The sequence below is a fragment of the Gallinula chloropus genome (assembly GCF_964237585.1).
Source record: "Gallinula chloropus genome assembly, chromosome: 1".
In the NCBI taxonomy this organism is placed as follows: Eukaryota; Metazoa; Chordata; class Aves; order Gruiformes; family Rallidae; genus Gallinula; species Gallinula chloropus.
This window is the reverse complement of record NC_140085.1, coordinates 130,535,032-130,555,221: the sequence shown is the minus strand read 5'-3', so window position 1 is coordinate 130,555,221 and position 20,190 is coordinate 130,535,032. Positions and strand designations below refer to the sequence as shown.

Sequence of the window (20,190 nt, the reverse complement as noted above, 5' to 3'; positions counted from 1 at the left end):
AACACATCAGTGTGGTAGATAATATTGATTTGAAAAAGGTGGAGGGCAACAACCTGGGCAGGTCTATGTAACTGTGTAGGGAGAGAAGCCTGCAAAGACTACAAATTTCTAAGCCCTGTATGAAGTATTTCAGAATTCAAAAAAACCTGTAAATAGCCATTATTTGTCAACAGGTTTTTAAGTACACTAGGTTAAGCAGAACCTAAGAACATAACCCCTAACTTTATGATAATCTAGGGGGAAGTTCTTTACAGAGAGAATGGTGAGGCGCTGGAACGGGCTGCCCAGAGAGGTGGTAGATGCCCCATCCCTGGAACCAGGTTGGATGGGGTCCTGGGCAGCCTTGTGTAGATCCAGGCCTGGAGGTTGGTGGCCCTGCCTGTGGTAGGGGGGTTGGAACTCTATGATCTTTGGGGTCCCTTCCAACCCATGCCATTCTATGATTCTATGATCTAGAAAAAATTACAAAAATTAAACTGAATAAGCTACAATTCAGATAGCTCAAGAGGTTAGTAATCTAACATTATAAAAAAGATCTGAATTTTTACCCAGTTTTCTGTGCTGTACTTAGACAGCTTTGTTTAGTACAAAATATCTAATATTTTCCTGTCTAACATTAATCACTTTACATACAAATACCATCTTAGAGTTCCTGAGAGATGTGAAACCAACAGAACCAAAGAAAGAGATTATCTGTGTATTTAAAAATGGTTGCAATAGGAATAACAGTGTGGGCTCTCCAGAATACCCTTACAATATGGTTTAACTATTCTGTTTAGATCAGTGGTTTCCTAACTCCCTAAAAATGTTTGGAGCATGCACCCCAAAATATATCTAGAAGTTACATGCATGTATTGCTGTACTAGTATATTATGCAGGTTATAAACCATACACAAAACCTGACATGTTAGATAAAGATTAAATTTTTTTAATGCATTTTTTATTAATAATATAAAAATATTTTCTTCCTGCACCTCAATGGACTGTCACGTGCACACCCTGGGGTACTCTGGAGATCACTGGTTTAGACAAGCACCAAAAAAATCCCAAATCAATTCCACAAAAGCATTCTTGTTGCACTGATTTCAACTAGATGTTAGTTGTTGAAAGTTCATTGTATTTCATTGCCAGTGCCACGAAATTTGTAGAAAATCATTATTTAGCAAGTATCTGTTTTTCAGCTCTATGAACTCCTTGTCCCTCACCCTAATGCACCACATATTGCTAAGAAAATAGAAAAGAAATCACATGTTAACATTCCACATAATTCTCAGTATCACAGAACAGTTCTGGCACTACTTATGGTTCATGCGAGATTAAGCTATTTATTTCTCTGAGAGGACAGAATGTTCCAAAGTTTGTCCAGAACTTTGCATCTCTCCTTGCTTAAGGTTAAGACTAGTATTGTCCAGAGCAGGACAATACTAGTCTTAGTCTTACGCAAGGGAGACAAAATGGATCCAAACTTTCTAAGCACTTCTTTCCTGGTGAGACCAACTAGCCATGAGTGACAAATGCATGAATGTCATTATCCAAGCAGCATAATAGCTCCTTCCTGGAATCCCCTGCAATTAATACCCTCCTAACAGATGAAGCCATATGGCAACACTCCTTTATACATGCCAGCATTGTCAGGGTGGGTGATTAAGTGACTCACAATTCAGGGTTTTTGAGGCAAAGTCATTCTGCCAAGCACTCTGTCCATTATGGTGTTCTGGCTGTACCCACTCTAACAGCTTATCAGACGAATTCCAGTTTCTGCAAAAGTCTGTGTTTATTTACACCATAATAGAAAATTAAAGGAAAAACTATGTAGGGCTTCAAAAACTAAGTAATTTTTCTCTGAAACTAATATGAACAAAAGATCCTGAAACTCTGACAGAAAGACAGCAAAAGCTCATATTACATATAAATATGTAAACATAAGTACTTAAAAGTAAATGTTTGAGAATGTTCAAGAATGTGAAATTATTAGTATTTAACCTGGAGATCAGCCGAGTCCTGGACAGCAAAAGACATTTCGTTGGAGCGGAAGCCATTGGTTTTAAGAACTGCCAGAGCCAAGGAAGGGGAGGTAAAATCAGCAGACATTGTTGAAAAGTTCAGTTTTAAGCCAATATAATCCACCAGTTTTATAATTCTGTTAAGAAAAAGAGGTATTTAGTATTACCAAGCACATACACCCAAGGCAGGTTGTGATTATGGAGCAGCAATCCAAACACAGCATAAAATACAGATGACACTACTTATTGTGGTGCCAACACAAAAAAATACACTGTTTTCCGTGACATTATATTATAGTAGAGCTAGTAACAGGAGAACCATACTCCTTCCCTTTTGTATGAGTACATTAAGGAACAAGAAATATTCTTTTGGCTTATGAAAAAGTGAAACTTGCTGAAGCCAATTTATCAGAAAGTCAATACACCTTTAACCTATTGCAGAATGACCTACCTGTTAGAAATTCGGGACGGTAATGGTTGAGAAGCAGTCAGGATTTTGCTAACCTCACTAATCATCCTTTCTACATCTTTTGGCTCTACTTTTCCAGCTGCTAAGTCATTTTCTATTTTGGACACGATTTGCTCAGCTGTGGTATTAGTGGTGGTATATACAGAAGTTGTGTGCGTTGTAGCTGATAGTGTCTTTCCTGTGACAAAAGAAAAGTTGTGCATTTATTTAAATGTTTTATTCAACAAATGATGTAACCTTTGAGAAGTTGAAAAAATAAATGGTTCTCCTGACCACAAACCTTACACAACTTGCAAGGTCTCTCAACAAGCTATGTGAGGCAGAATCTCTTTTTCTGCCAATCAGCTACTTTGCAGATAGCAATATTTTAAATCTTATGAAAACATAAAGCAAAGTTTCAAATGGTCAGTGTTAATTCCACTTTTTATTGATTACAAAGTTCCTCATATCAGCCCATTAGTGATATTAATTAATATATTATTTTGGCTTTTTAGCCACTGGAGGCCTCTGAGTAGAATAAAATCAAGATAACATCAGTAATTTGAAAAGATGCTTATGAAGATGCGTACAACCAGGAGAACAAAATAACAGTATTTTAAGAAACAACACTGATTTGCAGTATTTTAAAGACTAGCTTAGTAAACAACATTAGCTATCCGGGTCTCTGACTGATTCTTTTCTGCCAAAGGTACCTGTTGTGAACTTCACACAGTACCTATCTATCACAGTTACTAACCAATTTGTAGGGTCAGGTATCACCCACGATGACCAAGGCATCAGAATGTACTTTAAAAAAACATACACCTTGTGAGAGTTTTCTTAGGCTTTTCACAGAATTTGAAAGTCACAGCTCGGTCATATAATCTTGTTTAATAAAGTTTAAAAGCAAACCCAGTATATGTAATTCAAATAATAATAAAAGAATAATTTTATTTGTCATATTTACCTGTGCTCCCATTAGGCAGGCTACCATGGCCATCAGCGGTAGAATGAGGATGAGAAGCTGAGACAGAATGGTTGACAGGACTAACAGTAGGGGTCAAAGTTATTGTGAGAGGAGTAAGGGGAAGAACAGGTGTTGTAGTGACATTTTTGTTACCAGTAGGAGGTTGGGTCAAATCTGTAGTGTGATGAATTTGTGCAGCAGATTTGGTGGTAGTCTCAAAGGGGGGAATTGCTATTGGATGTTTGGGGCGAAGCTCAGAAGGGGAAACTGCAGAAAGTTTAGTGAAACCTACAGAAGGAGAAATTATTGTAATAGGCTTGCTAACATATGCAGCATCAGATTTGATAGAGAAAGCAGCATTAGTGACAGATTTTACTGCAGGTGTAGAAGTAGTGACAGATTTATTAGAAGCTATGGAAGGAAAAGCTGGCATGACATGTTGAGCAAGAGACTCAGAAGAGGAAAGTGTAGTGATAACACTGGTGGAAGACACAGAAGTTTCAGTAGATGATGTCATGGTAGTTTCAGAGAGAGGATTTGTAGTTGGAGATGTGGAGGAAGTTCCAGGAATATGAGTTTCTGTGAATGGTGGGATCAGTGGTCTAACTGTGGGACTTTGTTTGGTGGAAAACGTGGAGGGGGGAATAAAAGTATTAGATTTGGGGGAATTCCCTTTAGGGATAGACAGAGAATGAGAGAAAGGAACCCAAATGGAATGAGGTGGCACTTGTATAATACTGAAAAAAAAAAGCACAAAAATCCATGTTAAATTTAACATTATTTCTATTTTCAAGAAAACAAGTTATAATTGACGAATTTATATGAATGATATGGACATACTACAAACAACGAATACTTTTAATTCAATCAGATTGGATCTTTCGTTGTCTAGTAATGAATATGAATTTCTCATGAATTCTATTTTGCTATCGCTGTTAACTAGCCAGTCCATAAATACTACTACAGCTTTTGTTGTGTATTCTAGAGGTGACCTGATGCTAAATACAAAAGCTATCTGCATTGAGGAGAAAATAATGGGGTAGGGGAGTGGGGAACAGAAGGGAAGGAAAGGGGGAGGAATAAGGAGGGAGCTGTATAGGAAAATGCCTGTCAGGTTCTTCTTCCTAGCTATTAAAATGCAACATGGAAGTTGACTCTACTAATGCATTAGGAAATTTAGGAAATAAGCAAGTTAAACTTTGTATTTATACTTACTACATCTGTAGTTCTTCAGCAGTCAAGGAACAATACTTAAGTGATGAACAGCAGCACCGCTCTGAGATGACAAAGAAGCATTAATCTAGTTTATCCTGAAGGATAAAAATTGCTAATACTGTGAAGTAGGATATTTAAATTAAGTGTGTGTGTAATTTTTTTTAATAGTGCATATACTGTAAGTGATTTTGAGTTTTTTTCTGAAATGCAATTTGTACAACAGATCTTGACCAGTGAGAATACTGCAATATCCCTGGATTTTTGCTCAATGCTGGACAAGTACAGGCTTTTTACTACTGCAAACAAACCAAAATGTAGAACTACATCTTTTGAAAAAAAGGGACAAATGGTATGAGTCACCGCCCCTTATTAGCATACCACTAAGAAAGCTTGGCTGCTTTGAAAGTCAGATTGCTATTTCAGTAACACATTTATGTTCCCAAGTACTTTTAGACCTGATCTTTTCAAAGTCAGCTTTATTTATACCAGAGGTTTTAATCATCTTTCTGTCTTCCCCATCCCCACCCAAAAATCAGAAGGCTGCATTTTTTTATGTATTTGTATGCTACGACAACAAAAAATTATCTTAAAGTAAGTAACAATCTTTTCTTTTAGCTCCCTAGAAGTCACCTGTAAAGATAGAAATTTAATCTGAAAGGGGAACTGTGATGAGGCTGTGTTTAAAGCACAACTTACCAACTTGGCTTGTTTCAGCTTTGTCTGTTAAGGTGCTTATATTCTCTCTCTCAGCCAGCTTCATTAAGAAATTGCAGTGTATACTACAATGAGAAGAAAAAGCTTTAGACTCAAGAAACAGACCTGCCTCATGCTTACAATGCATGAACCTATTGTCAAATGCTAATTGAAAGCACATTAGCACAAATGCTAAGTGTGAAAGCAGATCTTTCCTAGGCCTTTTCAGGTTTGGAGATATTTTTTATGTACATTAAACTCTATGCCAGGCTAAAAAGAACCGTAGTACATCTGTTGAAGACAGCTTATTGTCTCTTTTCTCTACGGACACTATTGATTTTTAAATGGGGTCTGCCCTAACTGATGTTAGACATTAAAGAGTTGGTACTTTTGTGAAGATAATAACATAATCACTACTGTTACTGTAAAGAAACTCCACAGAGAAACTAGCATGTGTCCTAGGAAGCTATGTCAGTGTCTATGAAATCTCCATTACCTGGAGAAAGCTGGTATTCTTTCTCTTGACTTTAAAGAGAACTTAAAGGACCCACCTAAGCACGTAACTACATTCTCACAACCATGGTTCAATGATGTGAAACCCTACCTAAGCTAGCCAACCTACAGTAAGAATTCTTCATGTTCAAGAAACTCCTGTGTGGAGTCAGGAGTTGGACTTGATGATCCTAATGGGTACCTTCCAACTCAGGATATTCTATGATTCTATCATTCTATGAATGAAAAGGCAACACATAAAAATCGAAGCTACTTTCCACCTAACAATAATTAACAAAGCACATTAACTACTGCCAGTATATGACTCAAAGCTGTGATCTGACTTTCTGTCTATTACTATTTGAGTGGTTTGGATTTTCTTTCATCCGAACCCAGGAAGATAAACCCCAAATTCAGGTACTTGCGGGGATGGAGATCTAGATTTTGTTTTATAAGTGTTTCCAAAGGGATCAGTTTAAGGGATCTGCAATTTAGTGTATCAATGAGATTGAAGACATTATCTACACTTCAGGGTTTCCAGGTTCAGCCTTACGAAACAGCCTTGCCATTGTGATACCTCATGGCTTCCAAACTCTCAACTGGTGACCTTTTCAGGCTTCCCCTACACTGATGGCTGGTTTCCCAAGCTGAATAATAGTAACTTGGGATGTCTGAAGCAATTCCCTCATAAACATTGCATTGTATTCACAATGACTGCCCAGGGGGGGTTGTGGAGTCTCCATCTCTGGAAATATTCAAGACCCATCTGGATGCCTATCTGTGTGATCTGTCCTAGGGAATCTGCTCTGGCAGGGGGGTTGGACTCGATTATCTCTGGAGGTCCCTTCCAACTCCTACCATTCTGTGATTCTGTGAAGTTTCATGGTCCCAAACCCATAGCCTTAGTGGTTATGTTGGTAAGTGACTCAGCTAATTCAAAGATGCATAAGAAATATGGCAGGCAAGCCTTCGTTTAACTAAAAGATTAATGTAAAGCAATATAGTTTGGTTCAAAAAAATAATCTGAAAATATCATTCATGCAAAGAGAATAATAGAATCAGAATTTGTCAGTCCCCATATATTTCTCCAGCCTAGTTTCTCAAACTTAACTTCTTAAAAAGTTTGCTTTTTCTTCTCATACATAGCCATTCATACTTGATATATTCACACGAGAATATCTGAGCATTTAAATAGGCATTAAAAAAACCCAAACCAACACACCTCTGGTTTTCTGTACTGCACTCCATTACAGAAGACTGTAATGACAAGGGAAAATAGATAAAAAATTATTTTTTCAGAAGAAAACAGGACTGATACTTAAACAATTTCATTATCAGAAATAAGTTGAAAAAAAGCTTTCCAAACCTTACCTCACTTATTGCTTGCAAGGTTTTGTTGAACTCTGAAATTCTTAAAAATAAAAAGTTACCATTATGGAGGATTTTTACTTACGCTTCTAAAGAAAATTACAACATAATGAAAAGAACAAGAAATTACTGCCGAAAAAAAGTCTGGTTGATTGGTGATTTTTTTAAAAAATCATGCCAGCTCTAATATTGTAAAAACACTTTTCAAAGGATTCAACATTTTAGAAGTTGCCTTTTATTTGTCGCTTCACCAACTGTTTAAACCTCTGTCATCAGATATTTTAACATCTTTTTCATTACTTCTTTAAAAGCAATTTATAAGTGCTAAAGATAAATATTAATGTTGCCTTTTGGCAAGCAATAATTTGCACAGTGTTCTATTTATAACCAGAGCTACAGAAATAGAATGAGTAAGAAATATGTATTTCTTCTACAAACAAGACCTGTCAGCCAATTACATCTTTTCTATTTTTAGGGTAAGTTTGGGAAATAACAGTAAATATTCTTTCATTCAAACCTCTCTAAGCTTATAAAGACTGAAAAAATAAGCTACACCAAAATAAAAACATAGATACGACACCAATAATGCCTATTAAAAAAACATGCAGCTATGAAAGTTCTCTTAATAATTTCCTAAGAGACAAAAGAAATCCCTGAAATTTAAAAAAAACATTTATTCCTGAAAAGCGGCAGTCAGACTGGCATTCTCAACAGCCCACAGCTGATGTCCTGAGTTGCTGTAGTTGTTGCTACTGCTACTACTATTAACATCAGCAGCATATAGACAAGACCTTTGGACCTTGCTGAGCCCCAAGAAAACCTAAGGGCCTAAAGAGAAATCTGCAAGTGTGCCCTTTCTTAAAACAAACTCCAGTGGTACATAAACTAAAACTAAGACTATTCTAACCACTATGTGCTTTACGTTAAAGAACAATAACTTACACTTCCTGAAATTTTTAATTTATAAAGTGCAGGTATAATGAACCGCATGGAAGGTCCAACTTTGTCTTTTTCAAATATAAAATCTATTTCAATCCTTATTCAAAATTACTTACCTCAATTCTTGTAGGGTAGGTGCTGGAATTGCAATTAATTTTGTAACTTGTTTGTTGATGGTTATGTTATTAATCTGTTAGAAACAAAGATTCCATGACTAAGTAAACCCAGTTATTTTTATCCTTAAAAGAAACATGTTCATCTCATGCATTGTAACAGTCTGAAATTCAAAAGATAAGCTCCACAATTTCTCACAAATACATTTCAACAAATACTTCCCATGACTGTTGGCACAACTTATGGAACGAATTGGCTCACTGAATTACAGGATCTGATTTGTGAAAGATAGGGACAAGAGAATAGAGACCTCACCATATCTCATGTTATAAGAAGAGGAATTTGGATTTGATTGCAAGAAAGACTGCTTAGACCAGACACTGAATAATTTTTCTAACTGGAAGTGCAGCAGTGGGACAACGTCCATAATAGATGTAAGTAACAGACAACATAGAATCCTGGGAATATAAGTGAAGAACTGGGGTGAAAGACATGGTAGGAATGATCTAAATATATATAATCTAGCCTTAGGGCCAGGGGATACACTAACGTTTATCTAAAGGCCTTTTATAGATCTGCATTCTTACATTCTTGTGGTTGCTAACATTACTGGTTATTTTTACAATTCATTCAAGCAGTGAGCAACATGATGAAAATATCCAACTTCTACGGTATTGATATTACTTAAGAAATATTCTGCTAAAAGGTGAAGGAGTTCCAAGAGACAAGAAATCTGTTTTTCTAATAGCTGTAGGCATAATGTTAATACACTAGGAAGATTTCTGTAGGTACTATCACCATTGCAACATAACACAATGGAGAATTGGCTTTTGCCAGGGGGCCTCATGCCAAAACTCAGTGCTCCATGTGCATCTGTGCAGTAGCTCTCTGCAGTGATTCTGCTGGCAGAGACTGGCATGTTATATCCCAGTCTGAGTATACAGGGATGTGTAGGAGAAATGGACAAGGTCCTTTACAAGCTAAAGTCCTTTTTTTCTTCTCCCTTCAGTTTTCCATCTATCAGGATGAAAGATTCTCACTGTCATAGTATTATCTCAATACTGATAATCTGTATGGTCCTTGCATTGCATGATATTGTTCTTACACCTCTATTGTGGTGTATAAGTGGACACTTTCATGCCACATGGGCCTACTGCAAAATTAATAGGAGCTTAAACACGTGCCAAAAGGCATACAATGATAACCTATTTATGAGAGTCTCAACATTAATTATTCCCAGGACCCGATCCAATTTAATTTATGCCCACACTGTTGCCGTTAATGATGCTTGCCTTATTAACTAAAGGGCCTAGATTAATCTCCAAAGAAGATCCTGTATGCTTAAACGTAGATTCCTAATTAGGCAGTTCCTCTCTCCAGACTTCCTAGGGCTTTCCCCTCCTTTCAGTGGTTGTATAGGAAATACCAGCCCCTACTGTAGGAAGTTTGCTTAGTCTGAATTCTAGAATTTAGCTGCAAAGTAGCAGTTTAAGAGTAGAACTATCTACTGCAAATATTAACTTGCAATGCAAACTATATTTGAAATAAAATAAAACTATAAAAAACCATAGTAAGAATCATGTTAGGATATCAGTATTTGAAATGTACTCAAATAAACTCATTCCAACAAGTTTTCAAAGAGAGAATACTTACTATTTCTACATTTAGTGACGTGTTACTTTCTTCTCTTGAGTGAAGTTTTACCTTGCCCACATAGAACACTAAAACCAAAAGCCAAAAAAAGTTAAGAAAATGAACACTAAACCACATTATATAAAATTATTCGAGAATTTAAAAATTCACCTTCTTGTGTTACAATAGAAGGGAAATAAGAACACTTAAACTAGCATTTCTAATTGTCCACCATTTTTGCAAATGCTCTTTCATATCTTCATTTACTATTTCCACAAATAAACTCGTCCAGTAGCTTTGTTATTTAGTCCAATAGCTCTGTACTTATATCCATTCTGTACATTTATTTTTGCTGGTTGCCTCAAAATTCCTTCTAAGCTCTTTTGTTTTTTCTTCCTAACCAGTAATGTGCAGGGGAGATTTTCTATTAGTACAACTACAACTTCCGCAATGAGAATGAAACTGGGTAAAGGCAACGTGATACTCTGAAAATTATTCCCTTGGGGATTAAAGAACTTTCAAGATGCCTGCATTTCAGATAATTCAGAGCATCATTCAACAGTCCTTGAGAGCTGGTAGGCCCATTTTGGAGACAAAAAGGAACTTCCATGACATTTCTCTTCCTGAAGCCACACATTTAGTGCAGGCCTTGTACAGGAGGAATGCATGCATGCATGAAATCACCCAAATCATCCAGAAGTTTACTGTATCTACCAGTAGGGAAACTTCTGGGGAGAGGGAGTGTAAGTTATTATTCTGCCTCTTTCTAATCTATAAAGTACTCAGAATATGGCTACTTGGCAGAAATGTCTTCATTTTAAGCATTTCTCACAGAAGCCATTTATCAAAGTGCTTTGGAAGGCAACATGTATCAAAAAATATTTTACTGTGTTTTTTTTCAACACATATAAAGGAAACATCACTGCTCTTTCCATTTCCCTTTGTCTGTTCTTTCACATTACGCTCTTAAAATAAATGCAGACTTTTATAATAATTCTCCTAAACATTATTTCAACTTCCACTCCTGATGTAGAGTTAGGCTACACTGTGGCAGCCATTAGGACCTAACACAGCATACTAGTTTCTTGTTTTTTCAGGTATGTAATTCCTACCTGCAACTGTGTATCTTTTGATAAGAAATGAAAGATCAAAAATACAATCGACTAAACACTACTTTTAAATACCTCCCCCCATTTTAAATTAATTTTTAAGTAGTTATACAAAATTTAATTTTACAAGAACTTAGTATAGAGCAGGTTTTCACATAGCAACTAAAAGCCATCATATTAATCAGAATAGAAAATAGTTAGGTATATTTTTTATAAGAAAAAAAAGAAAACCACTAACCTGAATAATTACAGACAGGTGTTATGTTGCACAAAATAGTTTCTCCTGCTAGAGGTTTTTTTGTGGGGAAAAAAAAATCTAGTGAGTAAAAAAGTTTGAACTTTTTGAACCCAGTACTGACAAACGTACATATTTACAAGCATTTAAAAGTTTTAAATTTAAAAGTTTTTACCTTTTAGAAATATTTCACATGTCTAGACTTCACTTCTCTAGGGCACTTACCATGACATTTTCCAAGAAATTCAGAGTGAAACAGGCTGATTTAGATTAATTTTTAGTAACTTTCTGTACCAGTTTCCAGAAAAGACCTACAGGCAAGCAATCTTTTTTCCTTTAATCCAAATAACCAGAAATCAGCATATCATAAAAAAAGCTCATCAAATATCACAGTATTCAATCACTAGGCAGCAGATTATCTGCTTCTGAGGAACTTACACAGCAACTTATGACAGCATGAAGCTAAAACTGTTCTACCTGATAAAATTCAAATTATGACAACAGCAGACATGTATGTTCTCATCTAGTAGAACATCTCTTTAATTACTTTCAGCAAGCTTTTGGCTGCTCCCGTATTTTAAATGCTACCTACCCTGAAAAGAAATAACATTGGTCTCAAATTAAAGGTACTGTAAACAAATGGCTCCATTGTATAAAAATCAAATGAAGGACAGGAAAGGTATTTGCACCCAAGAGAAAATTCCTACACTTGTCATGAAAACAAGGCAGCATAACTTTCCTTCCTTAAGCAGACAGAGTACGTTCCATTTAATGGAAAGACAAGTGCTATTTTCTCTCCTGCTATCATTAGCTAGTACCAAATGAGAAGGGGGGGGTTAGTTTTATTTTTTTCTTTTGCTGTGGTACAAAAATTTGCTTGTTACACCTTGTTGCTTCACCAATTTTATCACCATCAAGAAACAGCCATCAGAGGGTATGGACTGTGAGCTGGTGGCAATGTTCAAATTATTAAAAAAAAAATTCATACAGAAATTTAGATTCAAATAAATTTGTCTTCCCTTTTGTGCTGGCAGTTTTCAGTTAAATAGTTATGAAAATGGTAGCAGCAAATTTAAAAAAAACCCTAAAAAAATATAATGTTCACAAAGAACTGAATTTGTCAAAATTGCTAAGTAAAGAACAACATTTAATAGAACATGTAACACAAAATCTAGGAGTGACACAAAAGTAAAGATATACATCAGGCTCTTCTTTTTTTACAGAATACTTATTAGAGTTCAACTTGGTCTTGCTTAGGATCTCTGCATGCCACCAAAATGCACAAAACAGATAAGCAGTGTGCAGGGTAAGACTTCTCAGAAATCACTAGTGCTTCCAGTCCCCGAAGCTCATCGATAACATAGCTGCAAACTTCCTGCAGGCCACATTCACACAGCCACATTGTACCAGCCAGTAGGACTCCAACCCTGTTCATCTACCACTTACACTAATTCAGTGCAATACATTTTAATGGGTCTACTAAGCTCCAAATGGACAATAAAATAATTACATTCAGCCTACTCCTATAGACTGCATGTGCCCTGAGAATATGATGCCTGGATTATTTATTGTTTTTTAGTAAACATGGTCCCTGAGATTGTTTTTCTTACATCTTTGTGGTAACCTGCTACTGTGACTTACAAAGTAACCAAACTCTTCGATATGCAGCCATCTAGGTAAGTGTTACAGAATTAGACCTACAAGGAGGGACATCAATGCAAAGTAAAACTGACTGCTAATATGAGAAACTGCAATACCAAGGAAAAAAGATCCTATTAAAAATATTTGTGAGCAGACTTCCTGAACTCACATGCACTTAAGTTTTGAGGAACATGAAAACAGATCAGTTGTGATATATGAATCCTACCTGGTGTAAAGGTGGAGTAATAATCAGTGACGCTAAGATCTTCTGTTTAAAAAAAAGAAAAAAAAAATTCACATTTTAACTTCAAAAGCCTATGTCACAAAAATAACTTTTCTAATTTCTACTGTAGACTCTGTCTTCCCAGAAGACACCTGACAATTTATAAGGGAATTAGGTTACTTCCAAGCAGAGGAAATGAAAAAGCAGTATTTGGAGTGAGATCCATTAAATCAAATGTTTATGTCCCCATGTGAGCCCAGTTACTCTAAGGCTCCCTATTATTCAGAGGAGAAAGTGGGGCTTTTAAGAGGTGTGGTTCACCATTTAACCTACTCTCCATTCAGCATTACATGAATCATGCTCTAAAAATTATCTTCCTTTCCACCAGCTGTGAGTAACAGCAGGACATGGAGCATGTACAGACATGCGGGAATCTGTACTGATATGAGATGAACCTATTCCTTGTTTTCAAATGCAAATACCAACTAAAAAGGGGGTAGCAAGTTCTGATTGAGTCTTTACTGATCCTATTTGGCAACTTATTGCAAGAACATCTATTGTTTAAGTGTCTTTAAGGAATGGTTTGTACATTTTAGTTCTTTTGAATACTTTAAATAGTATCAGAAAGTATAGAAAACATTCTATCTGTAGATACGACAACCCCCTCCCTCCCCCCATACCTGCTGAACACAGCTAGGGCCAATTTGGGCTTTGGTAAGCAATGTAATATTTTGAATAAAAAAAGTTAACAGCCCAGTGTCAGTTTAATATGCCTCAAGATCCAACCCATACAGACTTAAAACACAGATTGGAGATAAATGCAACCTTTAAGATCATGTAAGAAAAGAATTTGCTCTAAATGAATCCCAGCTATATATATAAAAAAACCCAAAGAAACCCAAACGTTCATGAATGCAGCAAAGATCTCCCTTCATGCTAACTCTTACCTGGAGTATGTGTGGTCTCCTCTGAAGTCATATCTGAAGAAGAAAAATAAATAACAGTAAAAAACATAAAAATAAAAAAAAATCTAAAAAAAATCTAAATCTAACTAAATCTAAATAAGAGAATCATTAATAATATCTTGCCTGAAGTATTAATAGGATAGGTGATAAAAGTAACAATAGAGGATTCTGGGAGAAAAAAAAAAGAGAAAATGAGTAGACCTGTATCAATATAAAATTTTATTTCTATGAAATATTGAGAAAAAAATATCAGGCATGCAAAACTGTGAAAAACAATTGCATTTTTCTTATCCAAGTTCCATTTTGAGAACAAATGTAGTGCTTGTTAGGAATGATCACATCATTTCAATATAAATATTTGAAATAAGGTTCACAATACCCAGGAGCAGAGATAACACACTGGCTTCAGCACACTGTCTCTCCAAAAAGCTATTTTTGCCAGTAACCATACACAAAAAGGAGAATGTAAGATTTTTTTTTTCCAGTTACATCAAAAGAAAGAAAAAAAAATACATTAAGACAAGAGAAGAAAATTTAAAGATTGCTTGGGGCAAATGTGCTTAGTAAGCATATTTTAGGTATCAGCACAGGTATACAAAGAGGTTAGAGGACCACCTCATATCATTCCAACATGACAATTTAGTGCCTTTTAAAAAATGGGTCAATGCAATTTCATAGCAGAACATTATGCTTTCCAAACTTCTTTACTAAAAACATCACTGTTATTAGCAGAAGCAATAACTTAAGTATAAGGAAAAGTTGGTGGCTCTGCATAAGGATAGTTCCATATCAAGAAAAGAAAAAACTAATTAATTACATGGAAAGGGGAGTTTTTATTTCTAATGTATTTATTTCAATTAGCCTAGCCATTTTGAGTCTTTTCAGAAGTGCCTTCTTAATTCTATACTCAGTGCAAAGACTAAGCATATTTGGTTCTTATGTAACAAACCTGAAAATTACTGATTCTCTAAGGCAACTAACAAGCAGTCAAAATATGAGGAATCAGAGTGAAAACTAAGTGCTGGCTTCATCTGTATTACTTGGCTTGATATAAACTACAACAAATATTGCACTGGCTGTAGCTGTTAAAGATGAACCGTCCCCAGAGTGAAACTGTATCTGTAAAAAAACAAAATCATGTGTGCTTGTATCTGTATTATTTCTTTTCTCCAGATCACAGTATGTCAGTATACATTAAGAAATAAAACAGCTGGCTTCCACTCAGTTATTTCGGTGTGTCTACATTCTTCATTTCTTAAAAATGCTTTTAGGGGTATGTGTGGGGTGTGTTTGTGTCTCTGTGTGTGATTTATCATATTGCTCTACCTCAAATGATATGCCCATCTGCTACAGTGGGAGGAGATATAAGGGAGCTCCTCTGCCATCTCTGCAAACCATACAGGTTACTGGACAAAAGGGTCCTGATGAAGCAACTTGCACCTACTTCACCCCCAAGAATCATTGCCACAAACCATGAGTGATCCTAAAAGGTAAGCTTTTTCTTTTTATAGTAGCATGAGTAAATTCATTTTCTCTTCAAAATAAACAATGAAAACATTAACTGTTGACAGTCATTTACAACTCTTCTGCATTACCTTACACAAAAGCAAATAAAGAAATAACAAACTTTGCAGTAAAATCCTGATTTTCTTACCAGAAATGGTCGTTGCAGATGATTCTCCTGAATTTGCAGTTTTTCAGACAGAAAAAATAAAAGGAGTGAAAAAAGAACCATAATGAATTTTCAGACACATACATAATCAATTTGAGCAGATTTTGCTTATTATTATCAAAAGTTTACTGCATTCACCACAAGAGGGCAACACTTGCTTATCACAACACTTCCAGGTTGTCAAAAAAGGCAGATGTAACAATCTCTGATAAAAAAAAATACAATTTTAATGAATTGCAATAGAATTTGACTGAAGGTTATTTCTTTTAAATAAATACCGGGCAGTTTGCCTTGTAAAATGTTAGGAAAACAAAAATCATTGGCCCGGGGTATCTCCCATGCTAGCTTGAAAGCCTACCCTGAGCGTCTTGCTAACCCTGGGAATGGGAATGAAGTGTATGTAACAAGATGTCTGCAGTTGGGTATGAATAATTCTTCTCAAGCTTTGTAGAATTGCCTGAGACTTGCCATTTAAAACCTCTCCCATACATATCTGTTTTCTTTTCTATCCTGCAAAAAAGCAGCACTACAAAAAGCTAATAAAGCTAATTCATTTCAAGTTTGAACCTCTGATCTTGATAGGAGCCAGCCAACTATTTATATAGCAAACACTAGCTACTGAATCTTTCATGTTGTTACACTCAGTATTTTGATCAAACAGAAATTATGAAATTTGATATCTGGGTCACACAGCAACTACAGAGTTAGCCCTTTCATTTCCTGAGTGACTTTTGACAGTGTCACAGACAAGTTAAGTCACAGGTACCACAGAAATATAATCTGAAGAAAAGCTGGCTGCAGATATGAAATACTAATTAATAAAATATACTTAAGGCATTTCAATGTTTCTCTCAAAACTCATCTTAGAACAATTACTTACAATACATTAATTATACTGTAAACCCTCTCCCACTGTTGTACAAGGTAGAAACTAAACGTATCTGCAGAAAATCAGGGGGTTTTTTGTTAAATATTGTAAAAAAGGAGTTTCTGAAAGGCTAATCCCTCACAGGATTCTTTGCTCAGACTATTTTACTTGCCTTACTGATAACTAGCAATAGCTTCTTCCCAAAGGATAAATTTAAATATAATTTCTGCAATGAAAGGAGAATTGAAGTAATCTCAGTGCCCTATTTGAATCTTCTCTGCAAAGTTACTGATGCTATTTGTACAATGAAATGTGCACAATGAAAAAGGCACAAGCATGATATGGATAGTTAATTTGCAAATAGTTGCATATTCTTAAGTATCTCCACACATTAAAAAGTAACAACAGAGCAAGTCTTCCTACACGCTCTGTCAAAGAACAATGGGTTAAAAATTGCACAGAATCCCCACATACCTGTTATCTGTTTTCTTCCAGGCAACGTAGCAGTAGTTTCAACTACAAAGGAAGAAGATATGTAAAAAATTCTGATCCTAAAATATGTTTGTGTACACATATATACACACACACTTTTTAAAACACAACCATTTCAGATGTGCTACTCAATTCAACCTGGTTCACAAAACTACTTTGCAACTATTGAGAAATGTGACAAGTATTTTTGAAAGCTGGAAGTTGAACTCTTTTGAGTTCAGTTTTTTATTCAATTTATCAGTTTTACACTTCTGGAAGTCACAGGTTAGGCTGTGAGTTTCCCACTGCCCTTCCAATGCTAATGTATTCAGAAACCCTTTCAGCACATTTACTTTAGTAAGCAGATCAAATAGCAGCAATCCAAAATGTAACAGGTACACACAACTGTGTTTTCACACAACTGTTTTTGACAAAATGTGGAAAAGAAATGGTGATGAATGATTCAAGAAGTGAAATTTTATTTATAAAAAGAGAAACAGAGAAATTAAGCAAAAAAGAAGCAGGGACCAAGAGAGTTGAGTAAGTCAGGGATGCTTTATTCTGCACAAATTTTCAAATCACAAGATATACTTTGAGAGTACATCTACATCATGATGCTCACACACATCATGTGGACAATCAGATGCCTAAGAGCTGCACCACCGAAGAACATCTAAATAATGAGGAAATGGATCAGGCTGCCAGAAATATCAGAGTGTAGTGACAGGGTAATGGATTTAAACTAAAAGAAGGTGGATTTAGGGTAGACATTAGGAAGAAATTCCTCACTCTGACAGTGGAAAGGCACTGAACAGGTTACTCAGAGATGTGGGCTCCCTGGAACAGAACAAGGCCAGGTTGGATGGGACTTGAGACAACCTGGTCTAGGGAAGGATTGGAACTAGATGTGCTTTAAGGTCTGTTCCAAACCAAACCATTCTACAATTCTATAATGCTATGAAATGAAATGACTCAGGTGGACCTGGACTGGGAATGATAAGGTGAGCTATTTCTCAGCGAGCCTATGAAACATATCCCTAGGCACGAGATGCAACAACAGGTGGGCTCTTGATCAAGGTGCACATCTGACAATTGAAACTACTGCACAGGCTACCAATGACTCTGAAATATGCATCATAATCAAGTGAACCAAGTGAATCAAGTCTCTCTGGAATAGAAAGATGGCTGCTAGGCTATCAATATGAGGAGGCCTAGCAAGTTGATTACATCAGACCACTGTTGCAAGCCTGTCACCAAGGCAAGTCCTATGTGCTTCCTGTGGTGAAGGCAACTAGAAGGTGGCTAGAAATGTACCCTACAGCCTACGCCACCACTCAAAATACAATCCTGTCCGTGAGAAACAAGTGGCAACACAGCATGACATACAGCTAAGGCACTGTCACCTACTTCAGCACCTTGATAGATGAGACCCTGGCTGTTGGGGAAGGAAGATATATTCTTTTCATGTCCCTGAACCTGAAGGGACAGTCTAGCCACAGCCAAGATGCAGGCCCACAGTGCTGTGAAGGAAAAGAAATTCTCTTTGAATTGCCAGAGTTGGTGGGACAGTTTCTCCAGAGTCAGTGCCTTGATATTAAACCAATCCCTCATCACCAAGGTGTTGCCATATTACACTGCCACGTATTTACAGACAAAGAGGATCTGGGGGTGTTGGTTGACACTCACCTGAACATGAGCCAGCAGTATGCCCAGGTGGCCAAGGCCAATGGCATCCCGGCCTGCATCATGTAGCCAACAGGCCCAAGGAGGTGATCATCCCCCTGTGCTCAGCTCTGGTGAGGCTGCACTTTGAATACTGTGTTCAGTTTTGGGCCCCTCAGTACAGAAAGGACATCGAGGCCAAAGAAATAAAATTGGTCTTTTTAACATCCAGAACTGTAGGAACTCCACAGATCATGAAAATTTGGCTATAACCTTAGTTTTTACAGCTAATTTCCAGGAAAATTAAGGAATTATTATTATATGGTAAGTCCAGTTAAAATGCATGATCCCCTAAGCTATGTGTTCTAGAGGTCTTAGGTAGAAGTCTTGTTACTTTAACTTTGTATAGTGATTAAGTATTATGGCATCTATAAAAGGATTTTCTTCATACCTAAGACCTTAAGGTCTTTCTCACATACTCTTGAGGGAGAAGTCAATGTAGACGTGCTCACTGTGGACAAACTGCATTTCCCATCCTCCGTATCTTCAACCCGCTTTGTGAATTTTTGAGAATATAATTAGCATCCTGAGGTAGGTAAGAAAATTTTCCACTAACATGTTTAGTACTGTACATTTGTAAGAAGATAGTGAACTCTAAAAATGCCAAATGCTTTTAGTAACAAATCCAGCAGTACAGGGAGCAAAATAAGCTAAACACAAGCCATGAATAAAGAGGTGGCAAATGCAGCAAGTGATGATGGCATGCATGACTTCAGGGGTATCTTTTTTTCTGGACAAAAATCTAACCATGGTTTATCTTACAGCACCATATTCACATGCCTACAGTTGCTACAAATTGCTAGTGAGAAAGAGACTTGTAACTAATCAAGGTGCAGCATTAAGCTCACAAACCAAGTCTTTGACCCAAATCTCCTTGCAAAGGGAAGGAGAAGCTGTTGTACTTTATTTGATTTCACTTACATTGTCAACCCTTGCCCTTTATTGTGTTTAAGAATTAGAGAAGAAAGTGAATAGGGTTTATTTGAAGAAAGATCAAAGTTCAATCTAAAATATCCATAAAGTTGATGTGTAAACAGGAAAGTAAAATACCTCAAGATGTGCTAGTGACAAGCTAACAGCAAATTTATTTCCCTTACATTGTTTACTATCGATAAGAGCAAGAAAATCCTTACATATATGAAACCTCATTTTATTTGCTCCATGCAATTTTCTTTGCAACACACTTTTATCTTAGGATCATCACAGCAACATACCTAATACCCTATTCCAAACCAAAATATTATATATTGAAGTAATGCTTTCTTACATTTTGCCTAATAGAGAACGTTTTGGAGGGTCCAAACAGCAAATGAATAGGCAAATAACATTATTCAGTATTATTCTCTGGTTTTGCTGCTAGTGAGACAGAATAGATCCCCACAGAAGTTTTGGGGTTTTTTTCTTTCTGAAGGG

At 36.3% G+C, this 20,190-nt stretch overlaps 1 protein-coding gene across 1 annotated transcript in view; it reads right to left on the bottom strand.

Annotated features, from left to right (window-relative positions):
• ADGRG2 (adhesion G protein-coupled receptor G2) overlaps nt 1–20,190 on the bottom strand; it is a gene marked incomplete at its 3' end in the record, with an annotated part of 53,370 nt that overhangs the window by 13,898 nt on the left and 19,282 nt on the right. Inside the window, 15 exon segments of the mRNA XM_084268408.1 lie at nt 1,984–2,140; nt 2,455–2,650; nt 3,419–4,155; nt 4,634–4,694; nt 5,330–5,412; nt 7,041–7,075; nt 7,190–7,229; nt 8,242–8,315; nt 9,893–9,960; nt 11,219–11,266; nt 13,083–13,124; nt 14,027–14,059; nt 14,168–14,212; nt 15,699–15,723; nt 17,045–17,100. Coding sequence (XP_084124534.1) covers nt 1,984–2,140; nt 2,455–2,650; nt 3,419–4,155; nt 4,634–4,694; nt 5,330–5,412; nt 7,041–7,075; nt 7,190–7,229; nt 8,242–8,315; nt 9,893–9,960; nt 11,219–11,266; nt 13,083–13,124; nt 14,027–14,059; nt 14,168–14,212; nt 15,699–15,723; nt 17,045–17,100 — 1,700 coding nt within the window.